The sequence below is a fragment of the Equus quagga genome, chromosome 11 (assembly GCF_021613505.1).
Source record: "Equus quagga isolate Etosha38 chromosome 11, UCLA_HA_Equagga_1.0, whole genome shotgun sequence".
NCBI classification, from domain to species: domain Eukaryota; kingdom Metazoa; phylum Chordata; class Mammalia; order Perissodactyla; family Equidae; genus Equus; species Equus quagga.
The window spans coordinates 33,144,233-33,161,566 of NC_060277.1; the positions used below are offsets into that span (position 1 = coordinate 33,144,233).

Genomic DNA, 17,334 nt, shown 5'->3' on the forward strand with positions numbered 1-17,334 from the left:
CATGTAGTAAATGCTCAATTAAATTTTTTGGCTTTTTCCTAATGGAAACAAGTAGAATTAAGTTATCTTGAACTGTCCTCTTTTCTCCATATTCATTGCCATCATGCGGCTTTTACTTATGTTTTCTTTTTGTACTCTTAAAGTTGCACAGTATATTTTATAACAAGTAAAAATTAAATTGCAATGTCAGTAAAAAATTTCTTGACATTTCAGTATTTTGCAAATGAGCAATTGTATTTTTATTATTTTTGGTGATAGTTACATCAGTAAATATTGAGCATCTATTATAATGTAAGTCTGGTAACTGTAAATTGTTTAAATTCCATCATGGTCTATTGGAAAAGATGTTTGGGGAATGTTTTCTTGGACTCGTTTCTTTCACAGATTTATCTATGTATCTGTGTATTTCTGTGTGCAAGTGGTAGAGTGGGCACTCAGTAAATATTTGACTGAATTTTGAGTGCTATTTAGAAAAGGAACCCAAACCTACTTTACAGCCATTGGTCCCAGGACTACTAATAGTTATAAGTAAGAAGATTGTGAATATAGAAGGTAGTGTTGTTGTAACGCATACATTTATAGAACACTGTCAAACACACATTCTTATTGGATCATTGGATCTCATGAAGATAAAGGAAACAGATAATGATAATACATACAAGAAACCTTTACTAATACTGTATTCACTAATGAGTAAAATTAGTGAAGAGTAGTTGTCTGAAAAAGCTGTGCTTTTGAAAATCCTAATACTCTCCTCCCAAATAAGCCCCAAGCAAAATAAACAGTATCTCGTCCAGTCTTCCCCATCTCTATGATTGGAATCCCCATCGCTTAAGTATTCAAGCCAGAAGCCTGGCAGTTATTTTCTTCCCCTTTTTATCTTATTTTAGTTTTTAACCTTTTAACAAAAGTAGACAAAATGGTATGGTGAATTCCTCTGTCCCCATCACCCAGCTTTAAACATCACCGACTCACAGCAAGTCTCGTTTCATCTAGACCAGGATTTCTCAAACTCAGCTTTCTGGTCATTTGGGCCGACAATTCTTTGTTGTGAGGGCACTGTCCTTTTCATTGTGGGATGTTTAGAAGCATTCCTGGCCTCTACCCACTGGAGGCCGTTGGCAGCTTCCTCAGTTGTGACAACCAAAAATGTCTCCAAACATTGCCAAATGTCCCTCCTGGGGGGCAAAACTGCTCCTGTTTGAGAATCACTGACACACGCACGTGCTTCTCCCTTCCCATGGCAGTTTTTTTGACACTTTCCTCTCCCTTATCTTTTCTATCTAATTCATTACTATTTCTACCTGGAAATATATAAAATTGTTCATTTCTCTCCAAATCCACTTCTGCCCTGGTCTGCTTCTATTTCTGATGCCCTCCAATCTGATACTAGTCAGAGTGATGTTTTTAAAACGTAAATTGGGTGATTTCATTACCCTTCTTAAAAACCCCTTGTGGCATTCCATTACACTTAGGGTAAACTACAAAACTTTAATTTGACTGATAAAGCTCTGTATGAACTGTCCCCAGCTTATTTCTCTAGACTTACCTGGTGCCTCACCCTGTGTATCCCCCTTGCCCCATAACTTAAAGACAGAGTGGATAAATACCAACCTTATTACCTGATGTGCAAAATATTGAAGATACTTTCCTAATGTTTGCCTAAATTTTATATTTTTTTCAGGTGTTATGAGTGTGATGAAAAATTATCAACGCATTGTAATAAGAAGGTTTTGGCTCAGATAGTTGATTTCCTCCAGAAACATATTTCTAAAACACAAACAAGTAAGTAAAGCAGCTGCTAAAGAAATTTGTATTAAAGAACAATATTTTATATTTCATATAAAGAATTCATGAATTCATAAAGAGTATCTTATATTTTACTGTGACTGCTCAGGACGAGTGCCATGCATTCTTAGGTAGCAATCTTGTGATGTTATCCTGAGTGGTATTTACATAACCAGTAATGAGAAGCTGGAGAGGGTAGTGACTAGACTGTGGGGTTTGGAGTCAAACAGTGCTGAGTTTGAATTTAGGTTCCACCTAAATTACTTACTCTTCATGTGGCTTTTACTCCTTAGCTTCCTTACTTAAAAACTTAGGATGCTAATTCTATTGTATGGGGTTGTTGTGAGGCTTAGAAATGTTTTCTAAAGATTTATAAATAGCCTATGTAAAAATACTTGCATGGTGCTGGACACATATTTATGAAATGATATCTATTGCTTGTTACGTAGTTGTACCGCAGTTCGGACACTAACTCCCTTGCCTTAGGCTAAACTTGCAGATTAGGCTCAGTCCCGCACGAGATTGCCCTCACTTCAGGGGTGCTCAGGCCTCCCGCATTTCTGACCAACTGGCTGCTGTGTACTCAGGGGTTCCCACTACCCTCCCTACGTTCAATAATTTGCTAGAATGACTCACAGAACTCAGGAAAGTGCTATACTTAGAATTACAGTTTTATTATAGCAGAAAAAAAGATGCAAATCAGGACCAGCTAAAAGAAGAGTCACATAGGGCGAGATCTGGGAGGGTCCCAACAGTGAAGCTGCTGTGTCTTCTTCCCATGGAGTCAGGACGCAGCACCTTCCAGCACAGTGATGTGTGACAACACACACAGAGTGTTGTTAAATAGGCAAGCTCACTGGAGCTTTGATGGCCAGAGTTGTTTTGGGGTTTCGTTGCGTTGACATGATTGACTGAATCATTGGCCACACGTTTAACTCAGTCTCCAGCACCCTAACCCTCTAATCACACAGTTGATCTTTCGGGCTCAGCTAGCTCCCATCCTGAGTCATCTCATTAGCATAAACTGTCTAGGGGCCCACGATGAATAAAAAAGACACTTTGTTGTCTTTATTAACATAAACTATCAAGCGTGGTCTGAGGGGCCCACTGTGAATTAAAAAAGACACTCCTGTCACTCTGGAGATCCAAGGATTTAGAGGGTACTTCTCAGGAACTTGAGACAAAGGGCAGCCAAATCCTTTATTATGCAATAGTAATGTATTATATGTTATATACTTTTGTTAATTGTGTGTATTTTATGTTCTGTGCTTTTTTTAATTAACATATAAGCAATATGTAATACATGTTAATATAAATTAAGAGTATACTAGGGAAGCAGTTTCTTCATTCAGAAATATTAAGTGCCTGCCACGTGCCAGGTTTCACACTTTATTCTATATGTAGTGGTAAGACAAAAACAGTTTTATCTTGCCCCCTTGGGGTTTAGAGATTAATGGGAGAGACAGACAAAAAATAAGCAAATATATAAGAACTCTGATAAGTGTTACAAAGAAAAAGAGCAGACTGCACTGGTAGGTGGTAATCTAGTGGTGGCAGTGATAAGAAAGGCCACTATGGCTGGAGTGTGGTTTGCTGGGAGGGAGTAGAATGAGATGAAGTCAAGAGGTAGGTGGGCAGGTCACAAAGGACACTGTAAGGAATTCCATGGTAAGGAATTTTTATTTTATTTGAAGTTAATGGAAGCTATTAAAGTATTTTAAGCAGGTGAGTAACAGTCATTTCATCTTTTTTTAATAGAGATTACTCTGATTGCTATATGGAGAATGACTCTTGGGGGTTAAGAGTGGAGGCGGGGAGGTCATTAAGAAGGTTAAAGGAGGTTATTGTGTTAGGGCAGGTGCGAGACTAGTAGAGGCACTGGTGGGAAGTGGGTGGATTAGATGTAATGAGTGAAGGAGAGTGGGAGGAATCAAATACAAACCTCAGGATTTTGATTAAGTAGGTGAATGGACATGATAATTTTGAAATGCCTGTGAAGCAGAATTGAACTGCTTAATCGGTGACCTGAGAAACCGAAAAATTACATAAAAATGTGGTTGTCAGTTGTGTTTTGTTTTTTTTTTTTTTTGAGGAAGATTAGCCCTGAGCTAACATCTGTGCCCATCTTCCTCTATTTTATGTGAGATGCCTGCCACAGCATGGCTTGAAAGCCATGCTAGGTCTGCGCCCAGGATCTGAACCTGTGAACCCTGGGCTGCCAAAGTGGACTTAACCGCCAGGCCACCGGGCTGGCCCCAGTCAGTTGTATTGTCTATAGCCCAATATACCATTGTTTTTGTTACCTGTTGCTCTGAGGCAGTAATAGTGAAGAAATTGGAGGAGGAACTAGAAGAGGTAAACTCAGGTTCCTGGACAGCAGAAGAAATGATTAATTTCATCACTCATTCATTTATTTATTCAACAAATATTGAAATCTTACTCTGTCGCAAGCATAATAGTCACAGCTCCAGTTCTTCTCAAATGAACCAGGACAATATGGTGGTAATAGACATTAATACGTCAGGAACAGATGTTGTTCTTAAATGCTGTCTCCTGAGAATTGTACATTAAATTTGTTTTGTTGGCCGTAATAAGAATATACATAGGGAAAATGCCAAGGGTGGCAAAAGTACAATTGTAGAAATTATTTTCTCTGGAATTTTTGCCTTAGAGGTTTCTTGAGGTTAAGAACAAAGCCAGTCTACCTCCATTCAGTGTTACATATTTCTTGAGTATTTGTCATCACGAAGGATGTAAGGTAGGGCACATGAGATGGTGTGGTAGAAAGAGCATGGATTTGAGGCAGGGGGGTCTGGCATTCGAATCTGACTCCTTCCATCACCAGCTCTGTGACCTGGGGCCAATTAGGGTTTGTCTGGGCCTCATTTTCCCCAGCACTTTCTCCCTCTTTCCATGGTGCTCCAGGCAGTAGAGATTGATAAGACAGTTCCTGCCCTAAAGAAGTTTAATATCTAAAAGAGGGTGTGAGATGAAAAAGTAATGATAAGGAAAGCGGAATAGAATTTGTAGTTTGGGCCATGTTCACACCAAGGCCTTCAGCTATTCAAAGAGGGATGTAATGTTCAGTTGAAAGGAACCTAGAAGGAATCATGGCTGAGCTTTCCAGCCGACCCTTGAAGGGTGAGCTTTGGATGGGCAGAGGTGAGAGAGGAAATCGGTTCAGGTGGTGGGAGGCACCAGTGTGAGCTTTAATTGTGTTTATGGAACCATGGGTAGCACCTGGAATCATGGGAAACAGGTTCCTGAGGGAGTTTGAGGCTGTGTAGAGCCTTTTTAGGGAGAGACGGTTCCGAGGTCAAGGCTTCCGGAAGTTCTAGGGCAAAATGTCATCATCTTTGTGTTCCAGGCTACAGGATCTCTCAGGCAAGTTTGATTTAAAATAAGATCCCTTGGCATTCTAGACGTACGTTTTTTGGGAAAGTAATCTGCCATGTTCCTTCTTGTATTAGGCTGTAGTATGTTTTTATAAAATAGTTTAAAAATCAAATATGAAAGTTGCTATTGAGGTTTGTAAGAATGCTTGATATGATTATGCAGCTATTTTAAATGATAATTGTGAAGACTGTAGAAATGTAAAAACAAGGGCTGGCCCGGTGGTACAGCAGTTAAGTGCGCGTGTCTGCTTTGGTGGCCCGGGGTTCACTGGTTCGGATCCCGAGTGCGGACATGGTACCGCTTGACAAGCCATGCTGTGGTAGGCATCCCACATATAAAGTAGAGGAAGATGGGCACGGATGTTAGCTCAGGACCAGTCTTCCTCAGCAAAAAGAGGAGGATTGGCAGCAGATGTTAGCTCAGGGCTAATCTTCCTCAAAAAAAAAAAAAGTAAAAACGTATGTATGTATATGGTAATTCAAAAATAATATGAAACCGTATATATTGTGCTTTGGTGGGAAGATAAGAATGATTTAAAATATATATTAATAATTAATAATAATATATTTTACATTAAGTAAAAATAACTCCACTGAGAGGAAAGCTTGTATCTGTACCTTAAACATATTTTTAAGTTGTGCAGTGGGTGAGCTAATGTCATATCTAATACATCTAGTTCAGTTCTCTGCATAGAATCTGGGCTGCTGCCCCATCCATTCTACAAACAAGTAGTTCCGTGAATCTCAGCTTTTGGTCTCAGTAGCCCTTTAGGTTAGGTAGGTTGGGTAGGTTATAGCTATCAATATTTATCATATTAGAAATTAAAACTAGACAGATTAAAATATTTATTAACTCACTGAAAAAGAGCAATAATTCCATGGCATGTTAACATAAATAACCTATTTTTAGGAAAGATAGCAAAACCACACAAACTTAAGTGACGTTGTTTTACATTTTCACAAATCTCTGTAATGTCTGCTTAATAGAAACAGCTGGATTCTCATCTCTTCTGCATTCAGTCTGTTGTGGTACCACATGGCGTGTAACTTCTGGAAAACTGCGTTGTATAATTGAGAATGAAGTAAAAAATACAAATAACGTCTTTGGCTTATTATAAAATACTTTTGACCTTCAGGACCCCTGAAAGGAGGAGGGGGTCTTCAGTTCCACTTTCAGAACTGCTGAGCCATCCAAGAATTTCTGTCTATTTTCTATTTTCAGCCTTACTTGCCCTAAGGCTCAGCTCAAGTCCTACTTCAAGGACACTTTCCCAGTCCTTTGTCTTATCTCTTTCTTCTATGCAGCCTACTTTAGAATTTAATAACACACGGCTTTGTGGTGTTTAGCTTTAGGATCTATATGAGTCTTATTTATAAAACTGTACCTTCCTTGAGGATTGTACCCTGGTTTATATTCTGTTTGATTCTCGTGTGGTCAGGCAGTAAATAATTGCTGAATTGAACTGAAATAGCATGTGACCAGTTTGTACTGAAGAAGTAGACAAGTTTTGCATTTTCACCAAAAAATCCTGAATATTAATGTCAAAATTGTTTATTCATTCAGTTTCTAATATATTTGAGTTTCTGCTTTGTGCCAGATGCTGTGCTAGGTATTGGAGATAGAGTAGTGAATGAGACAGGTCTGTTCCTCAGTGCCTGCTATTATTGATGTTTTGGTCCTGTGAGGGATATTGACAAGTCACACTTAATTATAATTGCTTGTTTAAATAGTGCTGTGATGGAGCAAGTACAGGGGTCTATGAGAACACTTTGGAGCAGTGTCTAACCCACCCTGGAGGAGCCAGGACGTTTTATTTATCCTGGAGGAGAAGACATTTAGAGCTGAAGGATATCTAGAAATTAGCTAGGCAAAGAAGGAAGGGGCATGTGTTCCAGGCGGAGGAAATAGCTCATGGACGAGGGAGCTTGGTAAGTTCTGGGAGTTTTATAGGGCTGCAAGGTTGAGTTTTCTGATGTTGAGGGGATGGTGAGAGGTGGGACTCTAGAGGTAAGTAAGAACAGGTATTGAAGGGCCTTGTGAGATGAGAGTCTATCCTACAGGCAGTGAGGAACCACTAATAGATTTGAAGCAGAGAAGTGGGTGATCGGTTTTGTATTTTTGGAAAAATCACTTGACGGTAGTACAGAGTTAGATAGGAATGTCTTTGTGTGATAGCTGCCCATTCGTGTGGCATTATCAGTTTGTTACATGACCGAATAAAGATTTCTAAGGCATGTGGCATTTCTAACTCTAACGAGGAGTTAGTGGAGTTTTGAGAATAAACAGGGGAAGCATTTATTATTTGGTTCCAAGGTAGAGGAGTAGAGGAGCAGCAAGTTTTTCCTTTTTACTCACTCTTTAAAGATTAAACTTCTTTTCAGCTGTAGAAATGGGCAAATTACATTACTACTACATGACTGGTTTAGGTAATTGCATTAAACAGTTGAGGGGACCCCAGTGCAGGTTCCCAGAAGAATGCTTACAGCTGTGTAGATTTCACATCTGATGCTAGGATTTGCTTTAAAAAAAAAGAAACAACCCTCCACATCCTCCCCCTCAGACGCATACCAGAAAACTAAAAACAACAAACAAAATCCCCGTATTATGAAAAGGTCATCTATAACACAAGATTGAAAAAGAGCCAGAAAACTTTCTTATGAGACCCACCCAGAAATATGTAATATTAAAAAGTAGGCCAGTGTTCTCTGAAAGGCTTGTCACTCTGATAGTCCTGTAAATGTCGTGTAAGTATTCTATAAACACTTATAGAATACAGGAATTCCTGGTGAAATAATATCATTGAATATTGGTTTGCTTTTTGTGAACTAGATTGATGATTGACAAAACCACATTCTTTTCTAAATCAATAAATTTGTCCCATAATTTTAATAGTGGTGGGGTGCCATTTTCAAGGAGCTTAAAGAGAGCATAAAACATTATATTCTGTTAAATCCATTCTTGGTGTAAAAAGACATGAGTTATGTTGGTTCTTTTAGTTTTGTTAAGTCTAAGTTTGCTGTATCTTTTTTTGAAATAAAGTAAATGGTACTTGGGATCTGAGGATAAATAATATTGTGCCCCTTTACAGTAACAATTTGAATGTAATGTAATACTTTAACTTTTTTTTAGAGTAATACATTGTTCTGTTATAAAGTGACAGTTGTATGCCTAAGACATTTGCATTTTCAAAAATAGGTACTAGAAATAGTTATTTTCATGTACGAATGTGTTTAGGGACAAAAATATGTTGGACATTTTGAAAACAACTTACTGTTACCTATAGAGATTTAAATCCCAAGTTCCTTATGCAAACTACAGAACATAGAAAATTATTTGAGTGACTATTTTGTCAGTTCTCCCGAAGATGGCACTAACTAGTACCTTTCCAGAAGCATAGGGAGAAGTTAATTACATACAATGGGTGAGTAGGCGATTAGGTCTTAAGTCTTTTGAAAATCCTATGAGAAGGGCTCTTATAAACTATTTTAAAGCTACAAATTCATACACCAAAGACTTCTAGCAGTTGGTTACATCCAGCTTTTGCTTAAGAGTAGTGGCCTTTTCTTTCATATCACCACTAGCATTTCATTAGTGTCTTAAATTATCACACTTATTAACCTTATCCTCCATTATTATACAGACAGAGAGTAGATCATAATAGTTGTGTGTGGATTCTGAAGCCAAACTGCCTGGCTTTGAATCTACTCTCTCTGTCACCAACTAGCTGTGTGCCTGGATTTCATAGTTGTCTCTACAATGGGGATAATTATCAGAGGAGAGAAAGCTCTCAAATTCTTTCTTTAAATCAGCAAACTGCGGAATACTTTCCCCATGCCTATGGAAAACTCAGGGAGTGCCAGTATTCCTCTTCTGGTTGAACTAAGGCAGTTCACAAATGTTTATACCTTTGAGAAAAGAGAGACATTTACTATTACTTCACAACAAGTCTGCTATGGATTGTTTTCAGTTTTTTCCCATGATAAACAAGACTGCATCTCTGTGTACTTGCTCTTTTATTTCCATAGGTTAAATTTTTTGGAATTTCTGGCCAATTTATAAACATATCTTAAATTTTGATAACTGTTCTTAAACTGCTCTCCAGAAAGATTATACAAAGGGTATAGTTGACAAGAGTACCCATTTTTTGGTGTTAATTTTATTTATAGTTTTTTGGGTATTTTTCTTTTTTTGGCAATAGTGAAGTTTTTAATGTCATTGTTGCAGGTCTGTCAATCTTTTCTGTAGTGGTTTTTTAGCCTTTGCGGTCATGCTTTGAAAGTCTTTTGTGCTCCAAGATTATAAAGATATTCACCTAAAGTTTTCTGGTACATTAAGTTTTTGTTTTTGAATATTTATGGTTTAATATCTTTAAACTTGTTTTAAAAAAGATAATTACAGGGGGCTGGCCCCGTGGCCGAGTGGTTAAGTTCGCGTGCTCCGCTGCAGGCGGCCCAGTGTTTCGTTAGTTCGAATCCTGGGCGCGGACATGGCACTGCTCATCAGACCACGCTGAGGCAGTGTCCCACATGCCACAACTAGAAGAATACACAACTATGCACCGGGGGGGCTTTGGGGAGAAAAAGGAAAAAAAATAAAATCTTTAAAAAAAAGAAAAAAGATAATTACAGGATCTTTGTATTGGAGTCATTTTTATGGTAGAAAAATTTGAGGTACTTAAGAATTACTTTTTAGATAGTGTTAGTCTTAGCCAAGTTGTTGAAAACAGTTCTTATTTTTATTTTTCCTTGTTTTTGCTTTGCTGGTGCAAGGCCTAAAGTATGTACAAAACCTATCAGGTCTATACAATTAACCAGCTGTTCTTCGAGTACTCAGATTATACTCTTAAAGGTAAACTACAGAGACATACAAACAGCTTTAAAAATTTTATCTAGAATGCCTGAAGTTTTCTCTCTTTGCATTCTGGGGTTTATGTTATTTTTTTTACAAAAGTGCAATATCTGATGACAGTCTTGGTAATATAAAGGAGATAAATAAGGTGAGATAGAGCAAAAGCGTTTTAAAAAAATAACCGTCTAATCCAAAGATTCTATGATTATTCTAATTATGGGCATTTTTTTCATGGGTTTGGGGAAAACTTGAGGAGAGCAAAACAAATGATTGATAATCAAAATTGCCTATAGTTTATCTTTTTTTGTTGTTGTTGTTATTGCTGTATCAGCTTTGTCCTTTTAATTGTACCAGGCTTCAAAACATCTTGAAGTTGGGTCCTTCATGAATTTAGTTCTGTGTTTATGAAGGAAGAGTTCTTAAAGTGGATATGACCTAAAATTACTGCCAGATTGAGAAAGCCTTGTTGTCTCTTAAAACAAAATGATCAATAGTCATTCTTCATTAGAAGTAATAAATTGTTTTTTATTTAGCACACATACTTGTTTATATGTCAGACACTCTTGTTTTAAACTAGAATCTTAAACTCAGCTGACAGTTTCTTAGTGAGCAAATGTATGTTTCTAAAAATTTTACTAAAATAGGACCGTGAATTTAAGGTTTAATATCTCTATGCTGTTCACTGTGTATCAATTCCTTCTACTCTAGTCATAGATCATAAGCAATTAAGTATAAATAATTATAGTGGTTCATATAGTACCTGGCACACAATGGGCATTTGATAAATCAATTGAATTTGAATTGTTACATTTTATAAATGTGCTATTTAGTAAAATGAAAAACTTGCACTGCATTTTTTAAACTCGCACTTTAAATAAAACACTTTTAAATAGTTTTTAGAAAATGTCATTCTATTTCCTAGTTAAATTATCTGATCAATTTAATATTCAAGTCTAATAGCTTAATTAATTTTGAATATATTCTCACAGACTTACATGTAAAAGTCAACAAACAGACCCTTGCCACTTGTGTGAAGTGGCTATTTAACCATGAAATAAGCTATTTTTATTGCCATTGCCCTGTGGATACGTTCTTTCTGGCAGTGCTGTCCATATTTGGTGGCTGTGCATGGAGAGCCAGGTGGTGCTGAAAAGCATCGCACAGTGAAGCGTGGATATATCTAGGTTCGACATTTGTCATCCCTTACTGCTGAAGGGAAGGGTAAAATCTGTTTTTCCATATGTTTATGCTTTTTTTTCGCCTGCAGTTTTGTCCAGATGGTCTTATGAACATTGTTTACTTTAGGATGCTATCCCAGATGTTTTGAAAACTGATGAGTAAATGTGGTACACAGATACATAAATCATTTCCATGTTATGGTTTAGAAAATGCTAGTCTTATAAGATTGAAATATAATTTATTTCTGGAAGTGTTTTCCCAAATGAATAATAAACATGTATTTATACGTATGTTATATTTTTATATATAGTTTATTTCCCCACCCACTCTTGTTTCTATGTTAATAAGCTAAAAAATACGGCAACGTTTATTAAGAATGTTAACAAAAGGAAATACTTTTGAGGAGTCATATTGGTTCAGGGTTCCATATACCCAAATCTGTAAGAATCTTGCCCTACTCTCTTTTGTAATTCTTCTCATCCTATATAAATTACTGAAGAGAAGTTAGGTAGTAAAATGACAATGGATTTGTTATCAAAAGATTATCATTATGATCTTGGGCAAATCACTTAATCAGTTGGAGACTGAGTTTTGTAAATGTAAATTCACAGTAACAGCCTTGCCCAAAAAGATGGAGTAATGCTTGGGTAGAATTACTCTTTCATCTTAAGTCTCATAAAAATCACTAGGAAACCATCTAGTGGCAACAGCTGTAATGAGAGCCTGAACCTGCCAACTCGAGGCTCTAGTTGGGATCTCAGGTATAATTAAGAGATGACTGCTGTCATTTGCACACCCAGCCAGGATCCGGGTGGGGCCTCATCTTGTTTGTGCAGTGCTTCTCAAGCACTGACTGGCTTTTCTCCTTTGCTTTGCCATTCACTTGCAGGTTTGAATACTGTCTGGCCTTTTCCCACTTTTCCTTTTTTCCATGCCTGGCCTCTGCACTTCCAGGACCTTCTCCATTGATTTTTACCAACCTTTGCCCCCAAGCTCTAGTATGCAGTGTAATTCTTATCACTTATTTTAATATCTGGAGGACAAGAAAAGAGGTTTCTCTTGCTAGTTCTTATCTGTGTTTACTGGGAATTCTAGGGTTGGGAGTTAAAAACTACTCTTTAGTATCTGGACAATGGACATCCAGTAACAACAATAATGTTTAAAGAATAAAGCAGGAATAAAGGAAAAAAAAGGTAATAGGGTTTATGAAAAAATATTGCATCGCAGGATAAGAGAAAAGTTGTTAAGACTTGAAAGAGAAATCTTTTCCATGTGATAGGTTTGCTTAATGAAACATCTTAGAAACCACCATTTTTCTTTCTGAGGTAAAATGTTTCCACATGTTAAAAAGAAAAGCTAAGAAATTATGAAAACCGCAAAGTCAATATAAAAGGCAAAACTCATATTAGCAGTTCAGAAAATCCAATTCGAAACAAGAGATAAACTTGAGGAAAAAAACCGAGAAAGTACAGAAAATGAATAAAGAGAAGAAAAAAGTGAGAATAGATAAACAATGGACATGAAAGATAGCTCATGAAGATAGGGATTTTGGCACAAATAACAATTTTTGGAGGTCTCTCTGGGCTGTTTTTCACACACATACTGCTTACCATGCCAGGTGCTTTGCAAATAGTAGCTCGTTTAATCCTTATGAAAACCCCATGAGAAAATGTGTTAATTTCCTTTGGTTGATACTGGAGCCCCATATCTAGATGGCTTTTCTTTGGCAAAAGTCACAGGTGCCAAGTCAAGCTGTATTTGAACCAACAGGGTGTGCATGACATCAGTCTGCCAGTACCCAAGACTAAAGTTTCTCTTTCTGGTGTTTGTATTCTGCTCCTGTCCCTGGGAACAGGGCCATCTCTATCCTGTTCATCTCCTCTGATGCCGTTGTGCACAAGGGGCAGTGGGGTGAGGAGGGCATGTTTTAACTTCTTTCCTCTTAAGAACTCATCAGAGACATAGAGGGCTAAAATTGTACTGTATTTGCTGTTTAATCTTGTAGGTTTTCATTTATATTGAATTTTTATTATGTGTGTTCTCCCCAACATCACACTCCTGTGGAAGAAGGAACAGACATAAGAGACATTCTCTGATCTCCATCAGTCTGATTGGAGAGAGAGACAGCCAAATGTTTAAAAGTTAATTAGCAATGCAAGGCAGCATATCAGTATTAGATGAATAAAACATACAATTCTGAAGAATTATAAAATGTGAATGTTGAAAGGAATTTAAAAAACATTCAGTTAAAACCAAAAGATTTGAGAACTTGGGAATTTCCTGTCAACTTCAAGTTATGATGATTCAGAAAGTAGTCTGCTGTTAAATAGATATAGTCAACCATGTCAGTTTATGAATGTTGGGAACTGTTCTTCATTTTCACATTGTCGTTAGACATGATGAACTGATATTTTAATTTGCAAGTCTGCATTAATTATGCAAGTTGTTAAGCCCAAAACATGCACTTATGTACCATACACTTAGGTATTTTACTTTTTATATTATAATATAATTCTGTTAATTTTTTTTTTTAAAGGAAGATTTTTTTTTTTTTTTAAGATTTTATTTTTCCTTTTTCTCCCCAAAGCCCCCTGGTACATAGTTTCATATTCTTCGTTGTGGGTCCTTCTAGTTGTGGCATGTGGGACGCTGCCTCAGCGTGGTTTGATGAGCAGTGCCATGTCCGCGCCCAGGATTCGAACCAACGAAACACTGGGCCGCCTGCAGCGGAGCGCGCCAACCCAACCACTCGGCCACGGGGCCAGCCCCTCTGTTAATTTTTTTTTAACTTTTTATTTTGACAATTTCAAACTGAGTGAAAAGCTGTAAGAACATTACCAAAAAATTTGCCACTTTATGGTGATTTTCTAATTCCATCATTTCTTCTGTTCATTAGTTGGCATTCTCTTGTAAGGAAGAGTTTTCTCCCTTTTATTCTCATTTTAAAATCTATTTACTATTGATCCAGACATGTTCATTTTGTTGCGTGAGTAGTGATTTACTAGTGCCCTTCTCTATTTTGATATTGAGATTGGACCGGTGGGAACTTACTTGAAATGATGCCCCTGTATTTTGACATTTCACTTTTTTGAGCACTTATTTTCTGGCACAACAAAAATGTTATAGGCTCATTTGCCTCTTTGCTGCCCTAGGTTTAGAATCAGCCTTTCCTTCAAGGAATCTTCATTCCTTCTAATGGGGAATGGTATTTAGAAACCAAGATCTCGATCTTTTTCTACTTGTTTTTTTACTTTATCCTTTAATATTTTTAATTCATCTGAAATTTATTCTGCAATGTAGTGTGAGATACAGATGTGTATATTAAATGAATTAAAATTATTTGCTTTAGCAGTAAGATACAAAACCAGAGGCATTGTGTTTGTATTCTTGTCCTTCAGGAACACTGATTCACCAGAAAAATCTCATTTAATTTTAAATAAGATATTTAAATTATGTCAGATGATGCATACTTAATTTTACATCTCATGTCAGTTATGTTTTCTCTAACTTAGGTGCATTTTCTAGAGTCATAAAACTTTGTGAAGAAAAATGTGAAATAGATGAAAAGATGAAAGCAAGGAAGGGTAGCAGTGGACCGTCTGTAAAAGGAATTACGAATTTAGGAAATACTTGCTTTTTTAATGCAGTCATGCAGGTAAGAGCCATCAGAAAGCTTTGTAAAATGTAAAAGATTATTTTAATTAATTTGTATTTATTGGCACATCTATAGACTGTCAGATGACTGCTAAATGATCATCTAGAAATTTCTCTGTTTTCTTTTTGTTTGTTTCAGGCTATTGTTAGCCACTGTCATACACATACATGTGCCTTTTTTCTACATTGCATCTGAAAGGTCTTCTCTGTATTTTTCCATGGTTATATCAGTAATAGTGACATTTATTAAATGTGAAATGTGTTCAATTAAATTTTTTAAAACTTTAAAACATTTTTTTGCTATGCTAGATGAAATTTGAAACTTTGAGAGAGTATTTATTCCATAAAATAAGAGGCATATTATAACTGAATCTGAACACTTTTGTTTTTGCTTAGAACTTGGCACAGTCTTACATTCTTACTGAACTGATGAATGAGAGCAAAGAAAATGGTACAAAACTGAAGATTTCTCCTTCCTCAGACTCTCAGCTGGTAAGAAGTGTAACTGTCTGGGTAATCACTCTTTTCAGATGAGCCACTGATGTTGCTGAACTCTCCCTCTCTTTCTCAGAACTATCAACTGTAGATATCAGCTATCTATCTCAGCACGAGAGATGGTAGTCAGAGGATTTGAAAAAAATAGTTCAAAAGCATTTAGTGAAAATAATCAGATTTAAAACTTCTAAAATCATAACTTTAAGATATGTTATTATTCAAACATGTTATGGGTCAAACAATGCAAAAGTTGTGAGGCCGCTTTCAAACAAACATACTAGAAAAAAACAAAAGGGGTTTGACTTTTGTTGAGCAAAATGACTAGGAACTGTTTTGTGGTTACTGGTGACATTTTCTTAAAATAGCATTTGCGTTTTTTAAAGAGAGATTTATTTTTAATAGTGAGCGTCTAAAGGTTTTTTGGAGCCTAGTCTGATAATGGGTTTTTAAGCTAGTGAGAAATTTAAAAAAGAAGGAAAACAGCCTCTAACATTCAGAAGCTGGCCTGGCACCCACAGTTAGGCCCTGTTTTTCAAACAATCTCACAGAATACCAAGGTTACCCTAAGACAGAAATGAGTCAAAGCAAGGCTACTTCATAATTTTGTCTAAACACAGACAAAAACAAGATTACCACTTAGAAAACCCCAAACACCCTCTCTCTTGGCCAAAATAAGTGACTGCTACTTCTTTACTAGTTATAGCTTTATCCTCATTCTAGCCTCCACCTGCTAAAGGTGAGATTTATCGAGATACCCTATCGGAGAATTACCCCCACTTTTTTCTGACAGCATTCAATCAAGAGCAGAGCTCCACTTCCTTAGACTCTTCCCCCAAATTACCTGATCCTATGTGCGTTCTTTCGAATACCCTCTTATTGAGACCGCCTGCCCCCATGTTCCCCATGGCGTGTGTTCTCCCTCAGTGCAACAAGTAATAAACCCACCTTGTTCAACTACAGGTGTGTTCCTGGTGGTCTTTGGCTGGAGGGCGTTGATACTAGTAATAATGATTTTAGTTAGAAATTAAAGTGTGTGTTTCAGAGGGAGAGAGAGAGTATTTATAGCTCGTGATCTAGCTTTTCAAAACATATAAGAAAGAGGCCTTCTAAAAATTCTTAGCCAATGTAGTAATTGATTTTTCTTCCAAGGAGGCAGTTTTGAAGGACAATATTGTTGTGTTTTTTTGTTGAAAAGGCGGCCTGTAAACTCAGTGCCTGTTCAGCCCCTTACAGGTTTTATGGTAGATCCCAGTGCTCTCTTCTAAAGTGTAGTGAGGTAGTGAAGACTACTTCGGTAAATGGAAGTTAATGCTTAGTCGTTTGAAAAGATTTCCTATTGAATATGATTGGGTGTTAAGTTTAAGTATTTCACACATGGAGCTGTGTCTCCAGATTACTGTATGGCATTTAGATGTAACTGATCACTTGAGGTTTGTGTCATTCTAAGAGGGAAGTTTTCAAACCCTAGGTCTTAGGTTTTAGGACATACAGTTGACGTAAGCTGTGGGACTGTTGGTGTAGATCACCACTCTTTCAATCTCCAGTTTTACTTTGTCCTTTGTAACCTGTATACCTTTTGTTTTTTTTCCTTACCTTCTTGTGCTGGCTCCAACCACCAGTAACTTGTTGAATAGAAGAGATGAGAGCAGACATTCTTTCCTTAATCCCCAAATTAGAGGAAAAAAATTCAGTCTTTCTCTGTTATTAAGAATGAAGTTAACTAGGTTTTTCATAGATGTCCCTGATAAGGTTGAGGACATTCCCTTCTGTTCCTAGTTTTCTGAGAGTTTCATCATGAATGGATGTTGAATTTTGTCAAATGCTTTTCCTGCATCTGTTGAGATTATCATGTGGTTTTTCTTTTGTTCTCTGTTAATGTGGTAAATTACCTTGATTTTTTCAAATGTTAAACCTGTCTTGTATTCCTGGGACAAACTCTCCTCAGTTATGATGTATTATTATTCTTATATGTTG

At 36.9% G+C, this 17,334-nt stretch overlaps 1 protein-coding gene across 3 annotated transcripts in view; it reads left to right on the forward strand.

Moving 5' to 3' along the window:
- USP45 (ubiquitin specific peptidase 45) overlaps nucleotides 1-17,334 on the forward strand; it is a 66,307-nt gene that overhangs the window by 11,650 nt on the left and 37,323 nt on the right. For all 3 annotated transcript variants that reach the window (XM_046675622.1, XM_046675621.1, XM_046675623.1), the window contains exons 5-7: nucleotides 1,685-1,785; nucleotides 14,724-14,866; nucleotides 15,262-15,357. In XM_046675622.1, coding sequence (XP_046531578.1) covers nucleotides 1,685-1,785; nucleotides 14,724-14,866; nucleotides 15,262-15,357 — 340 coding nt within the window. The remainder of the gene's footprint in view (nucleotides 1-1,684; nucleotides 1,786-14,723; nucleotides 14,867-15,261; nucleotides 15,358-17,334) is intronic.